The sequence below is a fragment of the Phoxinus phoxinus genome, assembly GCF_949152265.1.
Source record: "Phoxinus phoxinus genome assembly, chromosome: 5".
In the NCBI taxonomy this organism is placed as follows: Eukaryota; Metazoa; Chordata; class Actinopteri; order Cypriniformes; family Leuciscidae; genus Phoxinus; species Phoxinus phoxinus.
In genome coordinates this window covers 42,678,432-42,701,456 of record NC_136880.1, presented here as the reverse complement: position 1 = coordinate 42,701,456, position 23,025 = coordinate 42,678,432, and the positions used below count along the sequence as shown (strand labels likewise).

General features: G+C 41.6%; 2 protein-coding genes across 2 annotated transcripts in view; both read left to right on the top strand.

Moving 5' to 3' along the window:
• Positions 1 to 23,025, top strand: part of map2k2b (mitogen-activated protein kinase kinase 2b) — a 529,628-nt gene that overhangs the window by 328,524 nt on the left and 178,079 nt on the right. The window lies entirely within an intron of this gene.
• The window catches only part of LOC306999010 (uncharacterized protein), a 98,467-nt gene that overhangs the window by 42,228 nt on the left and 33,214 nt on the right, over positions 1 to 23,025 (top strand). Inside the window, 3 exon segments of the mRNA XM_079613406.1 lie at positions 6,098 to 6,802; positions 7,954 to 8,661; positions 20,814 to 21,488. Of these exon segments, the coding sequence (XP_079469532.1) occupies positions 6,098 to 6,802; positions 7,954 to 8,661; positions 20,814 to 21,488 (2,088 nt within the window).

Below are 23,025 nucleotides of genomic sequence, written 5' to 3'. Positions count from 1 at the left end.
CTGTCCGCCAACTGTCCATCGAGAGGCCCGGATGATGACCTCCATGGCCAGGGTGAAGGCTAGCGGGGAGATGGTGCAGCCGGCCATGATTCCCACTTCCAGGTGATGCCATGCTGTTGTATACTCTGCTGTTGTCAAGCACAGTTGGACGTCCTTGAAGTAGGCCTTGATGAGGGTTGTGAGCGCTGCTGGGACCCTGAAGTAGTCAAAGGCTGCCCACAAGAGGTTGTGAGGGACTGAGCCGAAGGCGTTCGCGAGATCCAGGAACACCACATGAAGATCTGTTCCCTCCTTTTTGGCGACCTGGATCTGATGCCAGATGACACTAGCGTGTTCTACACACCCGGAGAAACCTGAGATGCCTGCTTTCTGGATTGACGTGTCAATCAGATTGTTGCTTCTCAGGTAACCTGCCAACCTGTGAGCGACCACGCTGAAGAAGATTTTTCCCTCGACGTTTAGAAGGCTGATCTGGCGGAACTGCCCGATCTCTGATGAGTCCTTTTCCTTAGGGATTAGGATCCCTCCGGCTCTCCGCCAGGACGTTGGTATTTCCTTCTTTTGCCACACAACTCTCATCAGTTTCCAGAGGAGTCGCAGGACATCTGGTGCGTTTTTGTAGAGCCTGTATGGAACTCCGTTGGGACCTGGAGATGATGCGGCTCTTGCTCTGCGCACAGTTTGTTCTACCTCACTCCACCTGGGTAGACTGATATCTAGTTCGTGCTCTGGTGGATTGACTGGTGGCATGTCAGGAGGGAGCGTAACTTCTTCCTGGTGTTGGTCATCTGTGCAGGAATTTTTCAGATGTTCTTCCAGGTCGGCCTTTGACACTGAGAGACTTCCGCTCTTCTCCTTTGTAAAGAGACTCTTCACAAATTTGAAGGGATCTTTGTAGAAGCGTGATCTTGTTTGCACCTTCCTTCTGCGCTTCCTCAGAAGGTTTTCAGCTCTCCTCAGTGTTGCAAGCCTGCTCTGAATCTCTTCCTGCAGCAGGTTTATACCTTCCTTCTCTTCCTCTGTGGCCTTCCTCCATTGCTTCTTCAGCTGCCTCCTCTCCTTGACTAGGCGGTCTATTTCTATCTGCCTTCTGGATTTGGTGGGGATTAATGGAGTAGCTCGTTTGCCTTCGACCACTCCGAACCGTTCCACCCCATAGGCATAGATAAGATCGCCCATTCTTTCCAGCTTCTTCATGGTTGTAGCTCTGATCCCTTCCAGTATGTTGCAGATATCAGTGTTGACCTCCTTCCACAGCGCCTTGTCGCAGGACTTTGGCCACTTGACTAATGGCCTTCGCCCCTGGGTCTTCTTCTCTGCTGTTGGTCGCAATGGGTTGGTTTCAGGTTGCTCTCCTGTGCCTTGTTCTTCCTCCTCTGGGACAGGGGTGTTGATGTCCTGCAGACTGTGGTGTGTGTCCTGCTGCTGAACTTCTGTCGACTGACTCGGCCTGCTTCTCAGAAAGTAGCTGTCGATGCGACTTCCCTGTTGACCCTTCCTTAGGCACCCTTTCTTGCCCTGGTGTATTTTCAGGCCTTGGGTGGAAGTAACCTTTGTCCAACCACAGATGCAGTGCTGAAGCCTACGTCCTGCTGTAGCTGTCGGAGCCTCAGGTAAGCTGATCATCAATCTCGTAGTCTTTTCCGTTCCTGTGTTCGTTACCGGGTTGTCTGCCGATGAGCCATCTTCCGCCCCCGCTCTCGCTGGCTCAGGGGGTATTTTTTCCTTAGAACTTTTCGTAGCTATATGTGGGTGGGACCCATACACCACACGTGCTGGATCCCGCAACCACGGGTAGCTAGCCCATGGCGGGTTTTACATGATAAAACCCACATTAAAAACTTTTCCCATATGATTTGAATGTAGATTCTGGTTTGAGTTGTTTCTTATAAATGAGATGATCTAATTATCTAATTTATATATTAATATAAATTTTTCTTAAAATAGCTTATCTGGACTAAAATGTAGGGTATGTGCACTTAATGTGGGGTTTATCATACTCTGTCTTTACCAAGTTCTCTTTAACTTGCATCTCATAAAGGTGTGTGTGTGCTTTAGCTACTTAAGGAAATGAAAATCTCTCTCTCTAAACTTGTATAAACTATAAACACCCATCTCTCTTTTTAAACTGCATTCCAATAGCTTGTCTATAAATAAACGACTTACAGAGACATACATGGACATGGTTTTAATGTCATTTTCTATTTTCTCTGCACAGTCCATCATCGGTGGCCGAAAGAAATCAAAGTGGCTTGACCAACAAGTGCTTTGAAGATCAGGAGCAAATTGATGCAATCCACACTCACCTGACGTCAATTCTGACACACACACACACAAGCCCCCACCGGTAATTCCGGTATTTAACACCTTGAGTCTATATTGTAGTTTGTTTTGGATGAACAAGAGTGGTGGACAACATTTTTTTGACAATGGTTCCTCTCTCGAGTTTTTGACTATAAAAGAATTGGCCATGGACCCATTTAACATTGGAGTCAATGGGCATGTCCGAAAATGTCATTAAAACAGCCAATAATGTTTGTTTACAAAATTGTTAAACTCACCGAGTGGTTAGTGATGTTCGTTGATGATTATAAACAATATATCGTCGCAATATATGATTCCAATCCGTTTATTTTGCTATAGTGGAACTATTTTTTCAGAGACTTCACAACAGTGTAACTTCCGCTCAATATTTGAATCTGAAGCGTTAGCACACTCCCGACCACTTGATGGCGATAACCGATGTTTATGTCTCGCGGGACACTCACGGTCACAGTCGAGTTCAACTTCATATTGCACTGGTCAGTGGTCACGTCTTTCAATATGGTTAGAATTTGTGCGGTCAAAAACTGCGGTAAAGAGTTCTGCTCGCTAGCCTTATGAGAAACGGAAGCGAGCAAAAAGACTACATCGACCAAATGTAAACAGCCCCCTTTCCGTTTCCGTTAGCGCATTTATATTAACGAGCACTCAGTCCTTCAACAGAATTCAATGAGATTTTACAAAATGACGAATAAAACACGACAGAAACTGTATTTCGCAACACTTTTTGTTTCTGGAACATCAACTAACATCACTAATCACTCGGTGAGTTTAACAGTTTTGAAAAATAATGTTAAAGGTTGTTTTAATGACATTTTCGGACATGCCCATTGACTCCAATGTTAAATGGGTCCATGGCCAATTCTTATATAGTCAAAAACTCGAGAGAGGAACCAGTCAAAAAAATGTTGTCCACCACTCTTGTTCATCCAAAACAAACTACAATATAGACTCAAGGTGTTAAATACCGGAATTATCCTTTAAGACGGATGACATAGCGTGCTTAGAATAAAAAGACCGCTATCGGTCGTTGGTGTGGACGCATATAGAGTTATCTTTATCGTTATCTTTATAGTTATCGTCCTTGGTGTGAACGGCCCTTATTCTCTTTCCTCGCGTCCTTCCCTCGCAATCCTACATGGCTGAAGCTGAGACATGAGGAAAGGAAAAGGGGATATACACAAACAAGAATTAAAAAGCAAGGTATTTTAGGGCATGAAGAAATGATGTTCACATTGTTTTAATATGTCATTTTGATTATCAAACATGAATTTTAATGGATATAATTATCGACTGCAGGGAGCAGGGCCGGATTAAGAGTTCAGAGGCCCCTGGGCACAATGACTTGTTTCCTACTATGGTAGTCAATGGGGACCAGCAACCGCCCGGTTAGCCACACTCCTCAAAATATCTTCTTTTGTGTTCAGCACAAGAAAGAAATTAATACAGGTATGGAACAACATTAGAGTGAGTGAGTAAATAACGACATCTTTTTTATTTTTGGGTAACTATCTATCGCTTTAAGGACAAGCGGCTGCATGTTTACTATTAGGGCTACTGTCTCTTTAAGATCCGCACGCAACGAGTCTAATATACACACATTTGACAATCAATTTTTTTTTCTGATTTTTTTCTACTGTTCTTTCACTTTAGACATAACCAACTTTGTTTATGTAAACCTTGTGTGTATTTGACAGTATTAGAGCAATAAGACTCGAAAGATAACTTAGTCCAGTAACGGGCGCTGTTAGACAGGCTTTTAGTGCATGTGTGCGCGTCGGGTGTAACGTTATTGCGCTCAGAAAACCGCCCGTTAGAACAGCGCATCAGCAGCGAATTACATGTTTAACCGGTAAGGCTTTAAAGCACATGCAAATAATTAATTTTTATAAATTACAGTGTCCCGTTCCTCTGCATTTCATGTGAATATACGTCGCGCTGTACAGTTGAGACGGAGGCGCCAGAACTGCAAACTGATAGAATACACGATACTACGATATTTCTTCAAAAGCAGATCGTGGAGACATTTTAATCGTCCACGATCAAAAATCGTGATATCGCACACCCCTAATCTAACATAATATTTGACGGTGCCCAGGGCCCCTTAGATGTCCTGTGCCCCTGGGCAAGTGCCCAGTTGCCCTAATGGTTAATCCGGACCTGGCAGGGAGACTTAATAATTTAAATAAAAAAGTATATGATAGGCTATATATTCAATGTGGGATTAAGACTAGTTTAAATTTGCCAGGTGAAGTCACTTTTTTCAAAAATATATGGATTTAAAGATTATTGCTTTTTTAAAATTGTTTGTGTATGTGTAAAATAACCTCGAACATCACCTCCGTTCAAGTCATGAACGCCACACCATAATGTTGTTAATACAAATTTGGGATTTTCTTTAAGCCCCTTTTTTATTATTTAGTTCAATGTATAAAACAAAGAATAACAAAAACAACTAAAGTATAAAATGAACATGTATGTAATAATAATAATAAAATAAATTTAATAAAAAAAAAAGCCCCAATCTTTATGAATTGGGGGTGTGCCGTGAGAAACATGGCGGAATACCACAATACATAAAGGTATTTAGCAGTGATATTGTCCGGCTTTTCTATTTACAGCTTAGTAAGTTAATTGCCTGCACAAACCGTATGATAGCATTATATTATAACAATATAATATGTAACGATAAAGTTTGTGGCTTCATAAATGAATTAAAAACATAAAAAAGCAAAACACACCTGATGCACTTTCCTTGTTCTTCATTTTCTAGAAGTAAAGTAAAGTATAAGACCCTTGCTGTATTTTTGTGTAATTAAGAGAAAGTGCACTGCCATCTTACACCGAAGAAAGTGATTTGAACACAGTGCCGTCGTAAACACGACTAACCAGTGTTGCCAACTGTTTTCAAAGGAAAGTAGACTAACCACTTCTTAAACACGAGCTTCCCAGAGACTTGAGCACACCTACACCTGTAGACCCGCCCGTGTGCGCCACTGTCCTGAAGCAAATCCAGTCAAACCAGTAATATCAGCATCGAGTGATAAACACTAGGCTAGAGTGCTGGTAAACCTACATTTATTCTGAAACTCCGACTGAGACAGTGTGAACGAACATGGACTCAAGTAAGCATTTATTATTTTAAAAACTAATCGTCTTTTTCTTGTTAGTTCATAGTAAAAATTACTTTGAATCAAACTCGACGTGTTTAGCCTAACGTTACTGTTTCTGTGAGACATCGCTACTGCTTTCACTTTCAAATTGGTCTATACAGCTAAGATTTTATTTGTAATAGCCTACTACACTTTGTTCTCCATACTCGTTTCCTATACATACGGCTTGTCACGGATTGTGTTTTAGTTTTATTTGCAGAATACAGTCATGCATTTAATTTAATGTGTGTGTGGCTGTGCAATATGCTCATGCCAAGAGTGTACACGCGCGCAAGAGAGATTATTTCTTAATTTAGTTCGCCTTTTTACACGTTGCATATTTTTAAAGGATATATAATTACTGAAAACATGTTATTTTTGCAACAAATGGCAATTTACCCTGAGTTTTATCTGTGTTTTTGTTTTATCCTGATTGAGAAAATTAAATAATTCTCATTTCTTCATATTTTAGTTAACCATGGCCCATGGATAATGATTAGCGTAACTCATTCGGCATTTGTATTATTATAATTAGCATATTTTTAGTGAAGCTTTCTTGTTAACTGTTCAGAAAGCACACACAACAGGATAGCCTAAGTGTGTTTGTTCTGTATGTGTTGCAGGGGACGCCCAACATCTCTCAGAGTTCAGGATTGTGTTGATGGGATATAGAGGAGCTGGTAAGAGTTCAGCTGGAAACACCATCCTGGGCAGAGAGGAGTTTGGCTTGAAGAAATCTGCTCAGTGTGTGAAGAGACATGGAGAAGTAGCAGACAGACACATCACTGTCATTGAAGCTCCAGGATGGTGGAGTAATATCTTTGTAGAGGAGAGTCCTGAGTTACTGAAGCAGGAGATTATCTTCAGTGTGTCTCTGTGTCCTCCAGGACCTCACGCTGTACTACTGATCATACGTGTGGACTACACATTTAAAGAGACCAATAGAAAAGCATTGCAGGAGCATCTGGATCTTCTCAGTGAGAGAGTCTGGAGTCACACTATAGTGCTGTTCACTGGCGGAGACTCTCTGTTAGACACATCTATAGAGCAGCACATCGAGAGTGAAGGGCCGGATCTCCAGTGGCTGCTGGACAAATGTGGGAACAGGTTTCATGTTCTCAACAATCACAACAGGAGTGACGACACTCAGATCAAGGAGCTGCTGGAGAAGATTGAGGAGACTGTGGCACAAAACAACGGCCGCCATTTTGAAATAGACAGAAAGATTTTACAGGAGACGAAAGAGAGAAGAAGAGCAGAGGAAGAGAGAGCAGAAGAACGAATGAAGACGATGCAAAACAGGAGAGAAAACATCAGATCACAGATGAGTGAGTCCACATACTTTATAGTGCAGATACACACTGAGTATATTACGTACATCATGAAAATGTAACAGTCACAGCAATAATAGCCAGAAACTTCAAGTCATTAACCGCTATTTGTAGAGGCATTCCCAATAGATGTGTTCAAAGCAGCTCACAGTGACGGCCCCTAAAATCTGTTACTGGAGGAAATAAGCGCTTTCATTTCTTAAACAATCATGTTCTTCATAGAGTGTGCTTCTGATAATGGAAATCCCTTTACCTAATCCATAGAAAACAATACAATAAACCTGCAAACATCTCGTCTTGAATATAATCTTAAACATCAGCTTTACACCGATAGACACGCCTCATGTTTGTCCCGTCAAACACACTTTGAAAGTGCATTACAAGTAAAAACTACTAGACTGCTGGTGGATCTATATTTTATTTGGAGCTCCAACTAAGGCAAAAATATGTAATGTAAAATTGACATTTGTAATATTAGAAGCTATTCTTATGAGTGAAAAAATGTCAACAGGTTCACAGTTTTTTGCGAGACACTTTTACTGCTTTCATATTGGTCAATACAGATTAGATTTTGGATCAGTTTATGCCAATTTAGGCTGGGTTTTTTTCCCATAAACTTATTTTTTAAATATATGCAGTCACAAATGGTCTTTTTTTGGCTTCCTTTCCATTTATTAAATGAATGTAAATGTAATACAGTCATGTATTTGCTGGTGGTAATAGCCACCAGTGCATTGATAATACTTTCCCAGTCGACAACATGCACAAGAGAGAGATTTATTCATTGGTTTAGAGGGAAAACTTAATAATTTTAAAAGAATATACTTTCTGAAAACATTATTCTGAAGCTTTTTGGGATTTAGTTTTGCTTAATCAGTGTGTTCTGTTGTTTTTGTCTGCAGATCATTGAAATTAAGCAATTTTCTTTTCTCCATAATTATTGCCCACCGATAACTTTTGTTCAACTCTGATTTAAGAGTTTAATTAATGTGAGATACACTTATGTTATTTTTAATCAATAACGTATAGTTTGACACACATACAGATAAGGTGAACCTTATTACAGAAACCCCTTTTTCACAAAGAGAGATTATTTAATAAGATTTAAGATGTCACCCACCTTTATAAGTGTGTTTGTTCTGTATTAGTTGCAGGGGACGCCCAACATCTCTCAGAGTTCAGGATTGTGTTGATGGGATATAGAGGAGCTGGTAAGAGTTCAGCTGGAAACACCATCCTGGGCAGAGAGGAGTTTGGCTTGAAGAGATCTGCTCAGTGTGTGAAGAGACATGGAGAAGTAGCAGACAGACACATCACTGTCATTGAAGCTCCAGGATGGTGTAATATCTCTGTAGAGAAGAGTCCTGAGTTACTGAAGCAGGAGATTATCCTCAGTGTGTCTCTGTGTCCTCCAGGACCTCACGCTGTACTACTGATCATACGTGTGGACATTAGATTTGAAGAGACTGAGAGAAAAGCATTGCAGGAGCATCTGGATCTTCTCGGTGAGAGAGTCTGGAGTCACACTATAGTGCTGTTCACTGATGAAGACTCTCTGTTAGACACATCTATAGAGCAATACATCGAGAGTGAAGGGCCGGATCTCCAGTGGCTGCTGGACAAATGTGGGAACAGGTTTCATGTTCTCAACAATCACAACAGGAGTGACGACACTCAGATCAAGGAGCTGCTGGAGAAGATTGAGGAGACCGTGGCACAAAACAACGGCTGCCATTTTGAAATAGACAGAAAGATTTTACAGGAGACGAAAGAGAGAAGAAGAGCAGAGGAAGAGAGAACAGAAGAACGAATGAAGAAGATGCAAAACAGGAGAGAAAACATCAGATCACAGATGAGTGAGTCCACATACTTTATAGTGCAGATACACACTGAGTATATTACGTACATCATGAAAATGTAACAGTCACAGCAATAATAGCCAGAAACTTCTAGTCATTAACCGCTATTTGTAGAGGCATTCCCAATAGATGTGTTCTGTTGTGGTTTCTCTCTTTTGTGGAAAATCACTTCTCAGAGATCTTTGATGCCAGAAATGTAAGACTTTATTTTACAACAAAGCCGAGCATCTTCTGCAGAAGACAAGTCCAGATTTTTGCTCAGCTCACACATATATACCATACACCCTTTTCCAAAGATGGTAACACATTTACATTTACGTATTTGGCAGACGCTTTTATCCAAAGCGACTTACATTACATATCAAGGTACACATTTACATTCTTATCACTTCTTGCTTTCCCTGGGAATTGACCCCATGACCTTGACATTGCAAGCGCCAACGCTCTACTGTTTGAGCTCCAGGAAAGCTAACACACCCTATAGATATTTTTGTAAAATGTAAAAGGTTTTGTACTATGTGACATACTAGAATATGATCTTAAACATCAGCTTTACACCGATAGACACACTTCATGTTTGTCGCTGTTCTGAAGCCCCAGGAAGTGAGTCCCATCAAACACTTCGAAAGTAAATTACAAGTAAAAACTACTAGACTGCTGGATGATCTATATTTTATTTGGAGCTCCAACTAAGGCAAAAATATGTCATGTAAAATGGACATTAGTAAGATTAGAAGATATTTTTATGAGCGAAAAATGTCAACATGTGAAATACTTTTACTGCTTTCATATTGGTATTAAAAACTGTTGACTTTCAATCAGTTTGCGGTTGCCAGTGGGGGACTAGTTCACCACAGATGTCCGGTTAGAGACATGAAGAAGCAGCATGAAAGTTCTTTGTAGCTTTATTTTCTCCACAATAATCCCATACAGCTTCAATCAAGGTTTAGCACGTAAGTGCAAATGATTACATGCGTAGTTCCATGAGTATGTGTGGTCTAAACAAACATACAAGATAATAATCAACATAACAAAAAACACAATTCAATAGCAAGATAAATATATACAATATGATGTAGCAGAAATGCTTCCATGAACCATTAGCAACATCATGTGAATACGTGAACACAAATCAAATCACTACTTCTGTGTGAAGTATCCTTAAACAAGGAATATATAAACAAACACAATCAAACAGTTAACATAAGTTAAATACATAAACCAACTTACTTTCTTAGCATATACGCACACATCAAATGGCAAGAAAGCATCGAGTCCGTTTGCTACATTCACTCCATGCAGAGCCATTTAATATCAAGGCTAATCAATGCCACCTGCTGGAGATGGGCGGAGCCTAGTGTCTTTCCATTGCTGCTTTGACAGCGTGCTCTGACATTGGCTGATTGCTAGAACAAGTCTCACAGACACAAATCCAAATACATTTACAATGGGCCTTTTTAACAGCCGCCCCCAGATTTCTAAAGAATAAAGAAATCTGCCCATTATAAAAAGGTCAAAGTCCAATTTTAGTCTGGAATCCCAGGCAGCTGTATAACCTTAGCCACAGGTCGCACATAAAACTTGTCCTTAATTCTCACTTCAACAGTCCTGACTTTACCATCCACCCCAGGGAATACTTGCGAGATCTGACCAGTGGGCCACAAGGCCCTGGGAAATTGAGGGTCCACAATCATAACGGTAGTTCCAACCTTGATTTCAGGTGACTCTCGTTGCCACTTGCTACGAGTCTGAAGACCAGGCAAATAGAACTTGATAAACCGCTTCCAAAAGTGATCTGCTAGGACTTGGCTGTGACGCCAACGACGTCGACTCAATAGTTCACTTTGAGGGTATATCACTTGAGGAAGGGACGAATCAGGCCGACCCATAAGCAATGAATTAGGAGTAATAGGAATTGGATCAGAGGCATCAGAGGAGGTATACCCAAGGGGTTTAGAATTTAAGATCCCTTCGATCTCAACGAGTGTAGTAAGAAGAGTTTCCTCGGGTATAGCCTGAGTTCCCAGAGTGACTTGTAGAGCTTGTTTCAGGGAACGAATCTCCCGTTCCCAACACCCACCAAAATGTGGGGCATGAGGTGGGTTGAAACGGAAGATAATCTGCTGACCGGCAAGCTGTTCCTTAAGCTCGGGAACTAGTTCATCAAATGCCTGTTGTAACTCCCTTTCCCCTCCTTTAAAGTTCGTACCTTGATCACATAAAACTTCCAGAGGCTTCCCACGTCGGGATACAAATCGCCTGAGGGCCATAAGGAAGGAGTCAGTATCAAGTCTTGGAAGGAGGTCGATGTACACCGCACGAGTCGTCATGCACTTGAACAGAATACCCCAGCGCTTCTCATTTCTGCGTCCAATTTTGACTATATATGGCCCGAAACAGTCAATACCAGTAGAATGAAAGGCGGGTTTGAAGAGACGTAGTCTGGCTGGAGGCAGATCTGCCATTCTAGGTATCTGTGGGTTTTTACGAAACTTCTGACACACTAGACAATCTTTGCGCTGGTACCGTCGGATTGCTTCCCTACCCCGAAGGATCCAGTATTTTCTGCGCATTTCTGCCAGTACTCTCTCAGGTCCTGGGTGAAGCAGCTTGGTATCATAGTCCTTAATGAGAAGGGTAGTGACAGGATGATGGGAATCAAGCACAATAGGATGCATCAACCCAGGCTCAATCTCCTCACAGCGGCGAAGACGACCTCCTACCCTAAGGAGGTGACTTACACAGTCAAGATCAGGAGCCAGGCTAAGAAGCCGGCTGTTGCTATTCAGTTGTTTCCCTGCTGTAAGTTGTGCCATATCAGAGGGAAAACTTTCCCATTGGGCTTGCTGAAGGATAGATATCTCCGCTTGTTGAAAGTCTTCAGCAGATAGATTCGTCCCATTTTTCTTGAGAGATTCTGTAGTGGCTGTCAGTAATTCTTGAAAAGTCAGAAATTTCCTTGGATCGGGCATGGACAAACAATGTGCAGTATGTGCAGTCAGACCACAGAATGTAGAGTTTCTTAGTTCTTCACTGTCAACAAGAGAGGATGGGGGTGTAACCGGCCACTGATCAGATGAGAGACTAAGGAATGGGGGCCCTGTATTCCAACGACTTTGTGGACCTAGTTCTGCCAGCCTTTTCCCTCGGGTGATATCATCTGCCGGGTTCCTATCCGAAGGCACATAGCGCCATTCACAGTGGCTGGTAAGGTCCTGAATCTCTGTCACCCTTGTACCAACGAAAACCTTGAATCGACAGGATTCGGATCTAATCCAGGTCAAAACCGTGGTGGCATCAGTCCAAATGAAAACTTGTCGAATAGGCAAAGTCAATTCCTTCTGAAGAGTCTTGGCTACTTGCGCACCTGTCAGGGCCGCACATAGTTCTAGACGAGGGATTGACAGCCGTTTCTTTGGAGCCACTCTGGATCTGGCCACTATGAATGTGATCTCCACTTCTCCCTGCCGGTCTTCTGTTCGAAGATATGCGACCGACCCATAAGCTGACTCAGACGCGTCACAGAAGATATGGATATCTCGCTGGCTGGAAAGATCATCCTTTGGTGCAGTACAGTAGCATCTGGGTAGGACTATCTTTTGCAAGTCACTGAGTTCCTCTGTCCATCTGTTCCATGCATTCACCAAATCTTCAGGTAACTTGGGATCATCCCAATCTCTTCTTTTATCCCATAATCGCTGCACAATCATCTTTGCACGTGTGGTGTACGGGATGATGTAGCCAAGAGGATCATATTGACTGGCGAGCACTTTATATATATTGCGCATAGTAACTTCTTGGCATTTTACAGCAGAGAGCTTATAAGACAAAGTATCATTCTGACAGTTCCACTGCAATCCAAGCACTGATTCACAGTTTGAGGCATTACCCTTGGCAATCAATTGCTCAGCACTGCCCGATCTGGATGCCGCTGGTAAGTGACTGATGGTGGAAGGCGCATTACTGGCCCATTGCCTGAGTTCGAATCCTCCATCTGCTAAGTTACTCTGCAACTGGTCCACCATGAGCCTTGCTTCATCTACAGAAGGCAGACTTTGCAGGTAATTGTCAACATAAAATGCCTTCAGTACAGCATCCTGTAACTTTCCACCTGGCTGACAACTTTCCAAGATATGCTTCTGTAAGGCAAAGACGGCGCAACATGGGCTACTAGTGGTCCCAAAGGGGAGAACTTGCCATTCATAGACTCTGGGCTGCACTTCTCTTTCTTGCTCTCTCCATAAGAAACGGAGAAGGGGTCGATCTTCAGCAAGGAGTCTTATCTGGTGGAACATTCCTTTAATGTCGCTACTGATGGCGATAGAATGTTCTCTAAATCTTAGTAGCACCGCCAGTAAGGAGGAAGTCAGTGTAGGTCCTGGATGCAACAGTTCATTGAGGTTGTTTCCTTGAAACCTGAATGAACAGTTGAAGACCACTCGATGTTTCCCGTTATGTTCAACCATATGGTGTGGGATATACCAACTTACTGGAGTGTCTTCTGCTCCTGACTGTAGTTCAACAATGTAACCTGCCTCCTCCAGTCGTTTAATCTCAGCCTGGTAGATAGCTGCTTGCTCCGGAGACTTACCGAGCCGACGCTCTAGGCTTCTTAGATGAGGCATTACTGCTGTCTTAGGTGCATGAAGTGAGGGCATATTTTGAACTCTGAGCAGTGGGGTAGCATATCGCTGAATCCCATCGACTTTAACTCTGACAGTTTTTTGCTCCAGTAGTTTTAATGACTGCTGGTCTTGTACTGATCTAGTACTCATGTTCTCATCCCTCCAAGGAAGGACATCCATCTGCCAGAGTCGTTCAACTTGTTCATGCAGAGTAACAGAAGGTGACAAACTTGTGAACAGACATTGTTGCTCTGTGAGGCGATGATGTAGAGCCTGAACTGGTCCTTGCAAAGTCCACCCCAGGAGAGTTCTAATCACTGCTGGTCCTCCTGGTGGGCCCAAACGAACTGGTTCTACTGGAGTAATTAGATGAGGGTAGTCCGATCCAATGAGCAAAACTGGATGACCAGCTTTAATCTCTTGGAGGGGCAGTCCTTTAAGGTGACGGTACCTTTTCCGTAAAGCCTTAACAGGATGACAGTGCACTCCCAGCCCCAGCTCTGGCGCAGTGAAAGCTCCGCTAATTGGATATACCTTGTCTGGCTGACAGGCTGGTGAAAGGTTGAAGGATACAGCCGCCCCATGCAGGACCTTTAACTCTTGTCTGACTGTGCGCAGGGGTAAGTCCTCCGGTTTACCTCTCAATTTCAGCTGGCTAGCCGCAGTGTGCAGTAAAATGCTCCTTTCGGAGCCATCATCAAGAATGGCGTAAGCTTTCATGGATCGATCTCCATTTCTCAGAATGACTTTACATATTTTCAACAGTACCTTCCGACTTCCTGGGGGCTTGTCAATGAATAACACATCCTTGGCGGCCTCACCCCTGATAGGGTGAGCAGATGGATCCTCTCCATCTACGGTTTTCTCCCTACTCCGTGCATTAACTTCATGAAGAACAAGCAAGTGACGCCCATTACATGCTTTGCATCGCATCTTAAGATTACACTCTGCCGATCTATGGCCCCGTCCACAGCGCCAACATCTGTTGTTGCCCTTAATCCAATTTTGCCTCTGAAATTTGGAAAGTCGAGAGAAATTGTCGCAGTTATTCAAAGAGTGTTTGTTATTATCACAGTAAGGGCAATAAAGGTTTGCCAGGGTGGTCTTAACTGTGACAAATGATGGAGGTGCTGAAGGGTATTTCTCAGTGCCGAGCAGAACTTCTGTCCCTTTGTGGAATGATTTTACCTTCCTTGGTGGATCCCAAGATGACCTGAATGAGTACCCTCTACCAGAGTGGCTTGCATATCTTGTGGAATCTTCTTGCACTTGGATTTCATATTCTAACCAGTCTGAGAAGTCAAGGAGGGTAGGAATCTTTATACCTAATGGATAGATGAATCTTCTGAAACTGCTCTGCAGATCATGTGGCAATTTAGTCAGAAGTCTGGACACATGAGATCCACATTTCAATTCTACTTTTCCAGGCTTACCTAATTGTCGCAACATTCCCACCAAGGATCTCACCCTCAGAGCATACATTCGGAAGGTTTTGCTATCTCCAGTGTTGATGCTTGGTCCCTCCATCAATTCCAATATGCGCTGCAACGCCATCTGATGTGGCTGGCCATACTGCTTATTGAGGGCACCCATGGTTTTGGAGTAAGGATGTCTTGAACTGCTGTAAGATTCAGCAATTAGCTGAGCTTCTTCAAGCTTGAGATGTTCTAGCAGAATATGGAATTTGAAGCGCTCCGTGGAATCGATTGGCAGAATGTTTTCCAAAGCAATCTTAAGGCGTGCAAACTCTCTAGGGTTTGGATGAATCAGGTCAGGAATGGTAGGAGTAGGTCCACGATATACTCTTTCAACCGATGAACTTGGAGAGTGGTGATGACTTCTACCCCTTGATGATAGCTCGTACCGTGGCCTGAACGAAGCTTGTGGAGAGGGAGATCGGACATGACTTGTTCGAACCATGTTGACTTCAGGTCTTCCATCTTGACCTCTATTAATCTGTCTGTCAACTGGTGGGCTGGTGTTAGCCTTTTGGTGCCTGGATGAGCGCAGGTGTAGGTTTCTCATGCCATCATCAACAGAAGAGGAATAGCTTTCTTGACTGCTTGAATCCTCTGAGCTTTCCGAACTTTCCGTTGTTCTACTATATTGCAATGCTTCATGAGATGCCTGGGCATGTGATACCTGCTCAATTCCTCTTGGCCTTCGTGGGGCTGGTACTGGGTTAGGGCGGTCTCGGGTCTTTGACCGACCAGATACAGGAAGTGGAGATAATATCTCAGGAAGTTGTGACTGCTGATTTTTCCAACTTAGCAATTGTTTCACCTCATCTCCTAATTGAGACATCTGTGACGTAAACTTACTGTTGGCCTGCTTAAGATCATCTCTCTCATCATTCAGCTGCTGAACCGTGGCAATCAGGTCTCGGTGGAGTTTCCTTAAATCAGCATTTTCCTCCCGCAGGGCATCCATTTGCTGGTCCCACTGATCCGTTACATACCACTGTTGCGGAAGATGATAATCACTTTGATGTGCTGTTGCCTGTGGGGTGTCCATCCTGACATCCTCGTCGACAGAGGCAGCACAAGAAGATTTATGAGAATAGTTAGGTGGTGATAAGGATCTATGTAGGTTATACCCAGTCAAATCATAATCCTGCAAACGTGCTGGGAAAGATGACTGTCTTCTGGGCCGCACAACAGGGACTTCAGCTGAAATCTGCTTCTCCATAACTGTGGGAAACTCTGGCTCCGGCTCGATGGACCATATTAAAAACTGTTGACTTTCAATCAGTTTGCGGTTGCCAGTGGGGGACTAGTTCACCACAGATGTCCGGTTAGAGACATGAAGAAGCAGCATGAAAGTTCTTTGTAGCTTTATTTTCTCCACAATAATCCCATACAGCTTCAATCAAGGTTTAGCACGTAAGTGCAAATGATTACATGCGTAGTTCCATGAGTATGTGTGGTCTAAACAAACATACAAGATAATAATCAACATAACAAAAAACACAATTCAATAGCAAGATAAATATATACAATATGATGTAGCAGAAATGCTTCCATGAACCATTAGCAACATCATGTGAATACGTGAACACAAATCAAATCACTACTTCTGTGTGAAGTATCCTTAAACAAGGAATATATAAACAAACACAATCAAACAGTTAACATAAGTTAAATACATAAACCAACTTACTTTCTTAGCATATACGCACACATCAAATGGCAAGAAAGCATCGAGTCCGTTTGCTACATTCACTCCATGCAGAGCCATTTAATATCAAGGCTAATCAATGCCACCTGCTGGAGATGGGCGGAGCCTAGTGTCTTTCCATTGCTGCTTTGACAGCGTGCTCTGACATTGGCTGATTGCTAGAACAAGTCTCACAGACACAAATCCAAATACATTTACAATGGGCCTTTTTAACAATTGGTATACAGATTAGTTTTTGATCTGTTTATGCCAATTTAGGCTGTTTTTTCATAAAGTTATTTTTATAAATATAAGCAGTCACAAATGGTCTTTTTTGGTTTTCTTTCCATCTATGAATGTAAATGTAATACAGTAATGTATTTGCTGGTGGTAATAGCCACCAGTGCATTGATAATGCTTTCCCAGGTGAGAACACGCACAAGAGAGAGATTCATTCATTGGTTTAGAGGGGCAATTTAATTTCAGAAACTCCTTTTTCACAAAGAGAGATTATTTAAGAAGATTTAAGATGTCACCCACCTTAAGAAGTGTGTTTGTTCTGTATTTGTAAGTGAACATAACATTATACTTATAGTTTACTATTTATATATTATTTTTGCACTTGCAGTAGGCCTATACTACTTGTTCAAATGTAATTTTTTATACTTGAAAAATACCTTTAACTGTTCTTTACTTTTAAAAACATTTTATTAGCTTCATGCATCCTTTTTTATCGACACTTGAATGTTGGTAAGTTTCATAAAGAAAGGCAACATTTTAAACAAAAATGTTGAGAAAATCAAATTTTTGTCAAAGACTACGCCTTGATCAGATCCAGAACGATGATCAAAACACAGATGGAGTAGATCGAGTCCAACACCCCCAAAGCTTCAGTAGTTTTCTCTTCATGTGTTACGCTTCATTTCATTTGGAAACATTAAGCAGTTTTGATTTACACGCTGTTTAATGTTTGATGATCACGCTATTTTACATTTGCGTGAGCAATCTTCTATCACTTGTTTCAGCTTCTTCTTCTGTTTTGATCCGGAGATTCTGAATCTGTACTAAGATGTGTCATAGCGCCCCCTACCGTATAACAGTGAAAAAAATGGATAGCTGAAAATTTCAGTCAATATTGGGGAAAGAGTAAAGTAGAATTAAAGTAAATTCCAATGTACACTACCATTGGACTAGCCTACACAAAAATTCAGATACGCAGAATTAGCAACATATCTGTTTTATGTCAAATTTTTAATCAATATTTTTAAACAAGGTAAGTTTCATAATACTGTATATGAAAAACTATGTACAAAAAAGTATATTAATATGCTACTCGATCAAAAGAGTTAAAACCACTACAAGCCAAGTATTACTTTGAATACTTAATTATCCTTTTAAGTATATCTCGATCAAAAGATTGAGTACAAGTACAGGCCAATTATACTTCAACGTTTCTCTCAGTATAAGTCAAGTACACTTAAGTGTAATTTTAAGTATATTTCTGAGAAGTGTATAAAATGTAGACTGAAAGTATGCTTTCTTATTTTTAGTTGAAAAGAACGAAGTATACTAATAGAACACTTGAATAAACGTATTCTTCGTAAGGGTAATTATTATCGCTGTACAAGATCAGGTTCAGTTCCATGCTTATTTTATTTACTCTAGTCTATAAGCTATACACCATGAAAGCTTGTTACTATATAAACTTGAACATGTTAGTTTATAAGACAGTGTGTAATATGTTTTTTTTTATAAGCTACTCAATCATAATCGTAAACACAAGTACAAGCCAAGAATACTTAGAATACTTAATTATACTTTTAAGTATATCTCGATCAACAAGTATAGGCCAAATATACTTAGACTTTTCTGTTAGTATAAGTCAAGTACACTTAAGTGCAATTTGAAGTATATTTCTGAGAAGTACATAAAAAGTAGACTGAAAGTATACTTTCTTATATTTAGTTTAAAAGTAGTATACTAATTGCACACTTGATTAAACTACTTTTTCGTAAGGGCTGTTCTCCTCACACCACAACTCAATGTGTCTCCTCTGACCGTTGAGGTCCGTCATACGAGGAACGTTAAACATTTAGCCTACAATTTCCACAGCGTCTGAACTGTCATTGCGATCCATAGCTTTCTTATTGTTTACTTTGACCGCACTCCCTCCCGTTACGTCACTTCCGGTTTGCTGGTTTTCAAATGCGGAAGTAACATTTTCTCACAAAAATGACTCCAGAAGCATAAATAGTGTTTTATAAGTATATGTTTATATTTAAATCTAGTTCCTACATTCTTTTTGGGTACTCTAACCTGCAATATGCCCTTTAAGGCAAAGAAATGTCATGTAAAATGACAAATTACTTTCTTTCATTTGTAAGATTAGAGGCTATTTTTTATGAAAGAAGAAATGCCAACATGTTCAAAGTTTTTGCGAAAAACTTTTACTGCTTTCATATTGGTAAAAACAGATAGGATTTTGGATCTGTTTATGCCGATTTAGGCGGCCTTTTATAATTATAAGCAGTCACAAATGGTCTTTTTTGGTTTTCTTTCCATCTAGTAAATGAATGTAAATGTAATACAGTCATGTATTTGCTGGTGTTAAAGGCTATGTTGCAGGTTAGAGTACCCAGTGAGCCAATGTATAGAAAAATATTGTAGGAACTATATTTAAATATAAACATATACTTATAAAACGCTATTTAGGCTTCTGGAGTCGTTTTTGTGAGAAAACTTTACTTCCGCATTTGAAAACCGCCAAACCGGAAGTGACGTGACGGCAGGGAGAGCGGTCAAAGTAAACAATAGGAAAGCAATGGATCGCAATGACAGTTCGCTGAGGAAATTGTAGCCTAAATGTTTCCTCGTATGACGGACCTCAGCCATATAATTATGAGCCTCATATGAAGCCAAGAGAGGAGACAGGCCAGGATTAGACAAAACAACGGTCAGAGGAGACGCATTGAGCTGTGGTCTGAGGAGAACGGGGCAGGAGTCGGGTCTCGATGAGAGAACAGTGTTAGCTTATAGATGTATTCACGTAAGCCGACGATATGTATAACACTATGCTCAGATCACAATATTGTACAGATTATTATCATGTATCAGGCAAAAGTAAAGCTATTATTTAGACCCTTACCTGCATGTGTTGTGTATGTCAGCCATTAGGAGACAGTTTCAAGAGGAAGAGGGACTTTATTAAGGCTTTGAATGGCCCCATTTGGTGACAATGAGTACAAAAATAATCACAATCACAACTGTCTTACTGTATAAAAACTTTATATGTAGAAACAGCCAGCACAAACATTAAAATTCGGAGTACAGATTGGAAATGAACTTAATATATTATATTTATAATAATAAGTGTCGGCTTCAGACTAATAACAAACACATAAATCCATTACATTACAAGTTTATGTAGGATATGTTAATTAAATTAAGATAAGGCACATTAAGACAGGTACATGTAGCCTATGCATTTTGTAAAACAGATCTGATGTACAATAAGTGATCTCTGACGGATCCGTGACCGTCATGTTTCCCGCCGGCGGCCGAAACACAATCTGACGACGGACCGGGCGACCCGATGAAGGAGCCGGGACAGTGTGCACATATCGCCGTGTCAAATAACTCCATTTGACATCAAATAACTCCATGTCGCCGAAATTATAATAATCCGGTCTATAGTGAACGCTACACACTACCGCGTTTTTAAAAGCAGATGCAGAAGTGAAGTCCCGTCTCTTACCCTGCACAAAACGCGCACGGATATAGCACAGTCCTTTTTCTTGTTCGGATTCTTCGGAAACCTGTGGACTCGATGTCCTGACAGGCCATAATTCACAATCATTTACCACGACGATGATTAATTGAAATACAATAACCACCGAAAACACACTGAATCACGACCGCTCCAACTGAATACCAACCTACTCAGCACTGAGCAAACGCACAACGCAGAGCCCGGCGGCAAACGACTCCCTGTCCTGACGTAATATGACGCGATGGTGAAAAAAAGCGGTTTTTCAACACGGTCAAGGAAACGGTCACGTTTTCTACTAAATTTGTGCCCTTATGTCTTGCAAAACGATTTTAAATCCTGCATTTACTTTTCATATGGTATTTCATACAAGGTTATATATTCATTTTGAAAAAAAAAAAAACCCTGCAACATAGCCTTTAATAACCACAAGATCATTGATAATACTTTCTCAGGTGAGAACACACACAAGAGAGAGATTTATTCATTGTTTAGAGGGACAATTTAACTTCAGTAACTCCTTTTTCACAAAGAGAGATTATTTAAGAAGATTTAAGATGTCACCCACCTTAAGAAGTGTGTTTGTTCTGTATGTGTTGCAGGGGACGCCCAACATCTCTCAGAGTTCAGGATTGTGTTGATGGGATATAGAGGAGCTGGTAAGAGTTCAGCTGGAAACACCATCCTGGGCAGAGAGGAGTTTGGCTTGAAGAGATCTGCTCAGTGTGTGAAGAGACATGGAGAAGTAGCAGACAGACACATCACTGTCATTGAAGCTCCAGGATGGTGGTCTAATATCTCTGTAGAGAAGAGTCCTGAGTTACTGAAGCAGGAGATTATCCTCAGTGTGTCTCTGTGTCCTCCAGGACCTCACGCTGTACTACTGATCATACGTGTGGACACTAGATTTAAAGAGACTGAGAGAACAGCATTGCAGGAGCATCTGGATCTTCTCGGTGAGAGAGTCTGGAGTCACACTATAGTGCTGTTCACTGATGAAGACTCTCTGTTAGACACATCTATAGAGCAATACATCGAGAGTGAAGGGCCGGATCTCCAGTGGCTGCTGGACAAATGTGGGAACAGGTTTCATGTTCTCAAAAATCACAACAGGAGTGACGACACTCAGATCAAGGAGCTGCTGGAGAAGATTGAGGAGACCGTGGCACAAAACAACGGCTGCCATTTTGAAATAGACAGAAAGATTTTACAGGATGGTAGATATAAAACAGAAGAGCAACTGGACAAATGGAGAGAGGAATCCAGGTCACAGACTAGTGAGTGAAATCATAAAAGTTTATGAATAATATCTAGTCTCAGATGTTTCCTCCTCATTGTTCTAGACTATGGGCCTAATCTTTTTTTAAACGTGTGAACTGAACACATAATTGATCTTATAGTGTGTTTACTCTAAAATCCATGCCAACGTTCATGTTTATAAAAACGGTCTTTGTCGTGGAAAAGTGCTTATCGCCATGTCAGGGTCTTAGCAGAAATACACACTTTCCTTGTGACAGAGAGTCGGATTACTGCAGGTATTTGGAAATCTAAGCAATTCTTGCTGCTTCATTCTCAAGTAAAAGATTTGGACGTTGACTGGTGCTCTTTTACATGTTAATGACATTAATAAGGCAGTATTTACAATGCAGAGATCGGAAACCATTCTGCTGCACACAATTTCAAAATCATTTGCGATTTATAAATTTCACATCTGGAAGAGAGGCGTCCACAGGTTTTTTTGTGTCATGTACTCACATTGGAGAAATTATCGTAAGATCAAATGTAGGAAGGATTCAAATCTGGTTATATACCAACTTCTAGCAAATGTAATAATGATAAAACTGAGGTTATTGCTTGTGGGTCTAAGCAACACTCTCGCCCGAAGCCTTCAAGCAAGAAAACGGATCTGAGGACCATTGTTCTTGTGAAAAAGAGAAGGGGCGAGTGAGAATTGCTCCTCCACAGAACCCTCAGGAAATCGATGTCTATATTCCGCCGTCAAGTGCGCTTCGGGACACACCGGTTTCCAGGAAGTAGATGCACTCCCTCTTGGCGAAGGAGACCATAGAACGTATTCTTCCTCCCGAGCAAGAGTCCGGGTTCTCCCAGTACTTCTTGGATCCAAAGAAGGATGGGGGGTTGCGTCCCATTATAGATCTGTGAGTAGGATCGTTCTCTGAGGAGATTCAGGTTTAGGATGTTGACTATTCCCACCATCGTGAGTCAAATCAGGTCCGAGGACACATACTTCCACATATCCATCCTTCCTTCTCACAGGAAGTTCCTGAGATTGCTTTTGGGCGCGAAGCTTTCCCATATCAGGTTTACCAAATGCATGGATGCAGCTCTTGCCCTGCTGAGGCTCCAGGGCATCCATGTATTGAACTATATCGACGACTGGCTGATACTGGCCCAGTCTCAGGAGATGCCGGTTCGGTTCTTGGCCATATAAACTACTTGGGGTTGAGACTCAACACACAAAAAAGAGCGTGTTAACACCCGCCCAAAGAACCACCTTCCTATCAGGGTACGATCTGTACGATCAGATGCTTTCGTTCCCTGGCGATATTGAAGAAGCCTTGGTTTCTACCCCAGGGTTCGGTGTTGGGAGCGTCGTTTCCGTAAAACTGTCTTGACGGACACATCCCTCACAGGATGGGGCGTGATCATGGAGGGCCGTTTCTTGAGAGGTCTATGGGAGTAATAGGAGTCCAAACCACGCTAAAGCACTAAACCCTGTTTAGATTCAATAGGAAACCAGGCAAAAGCTGCAGGGTCAAACAACATTGAACATTGTAATATACCTAATGTTCT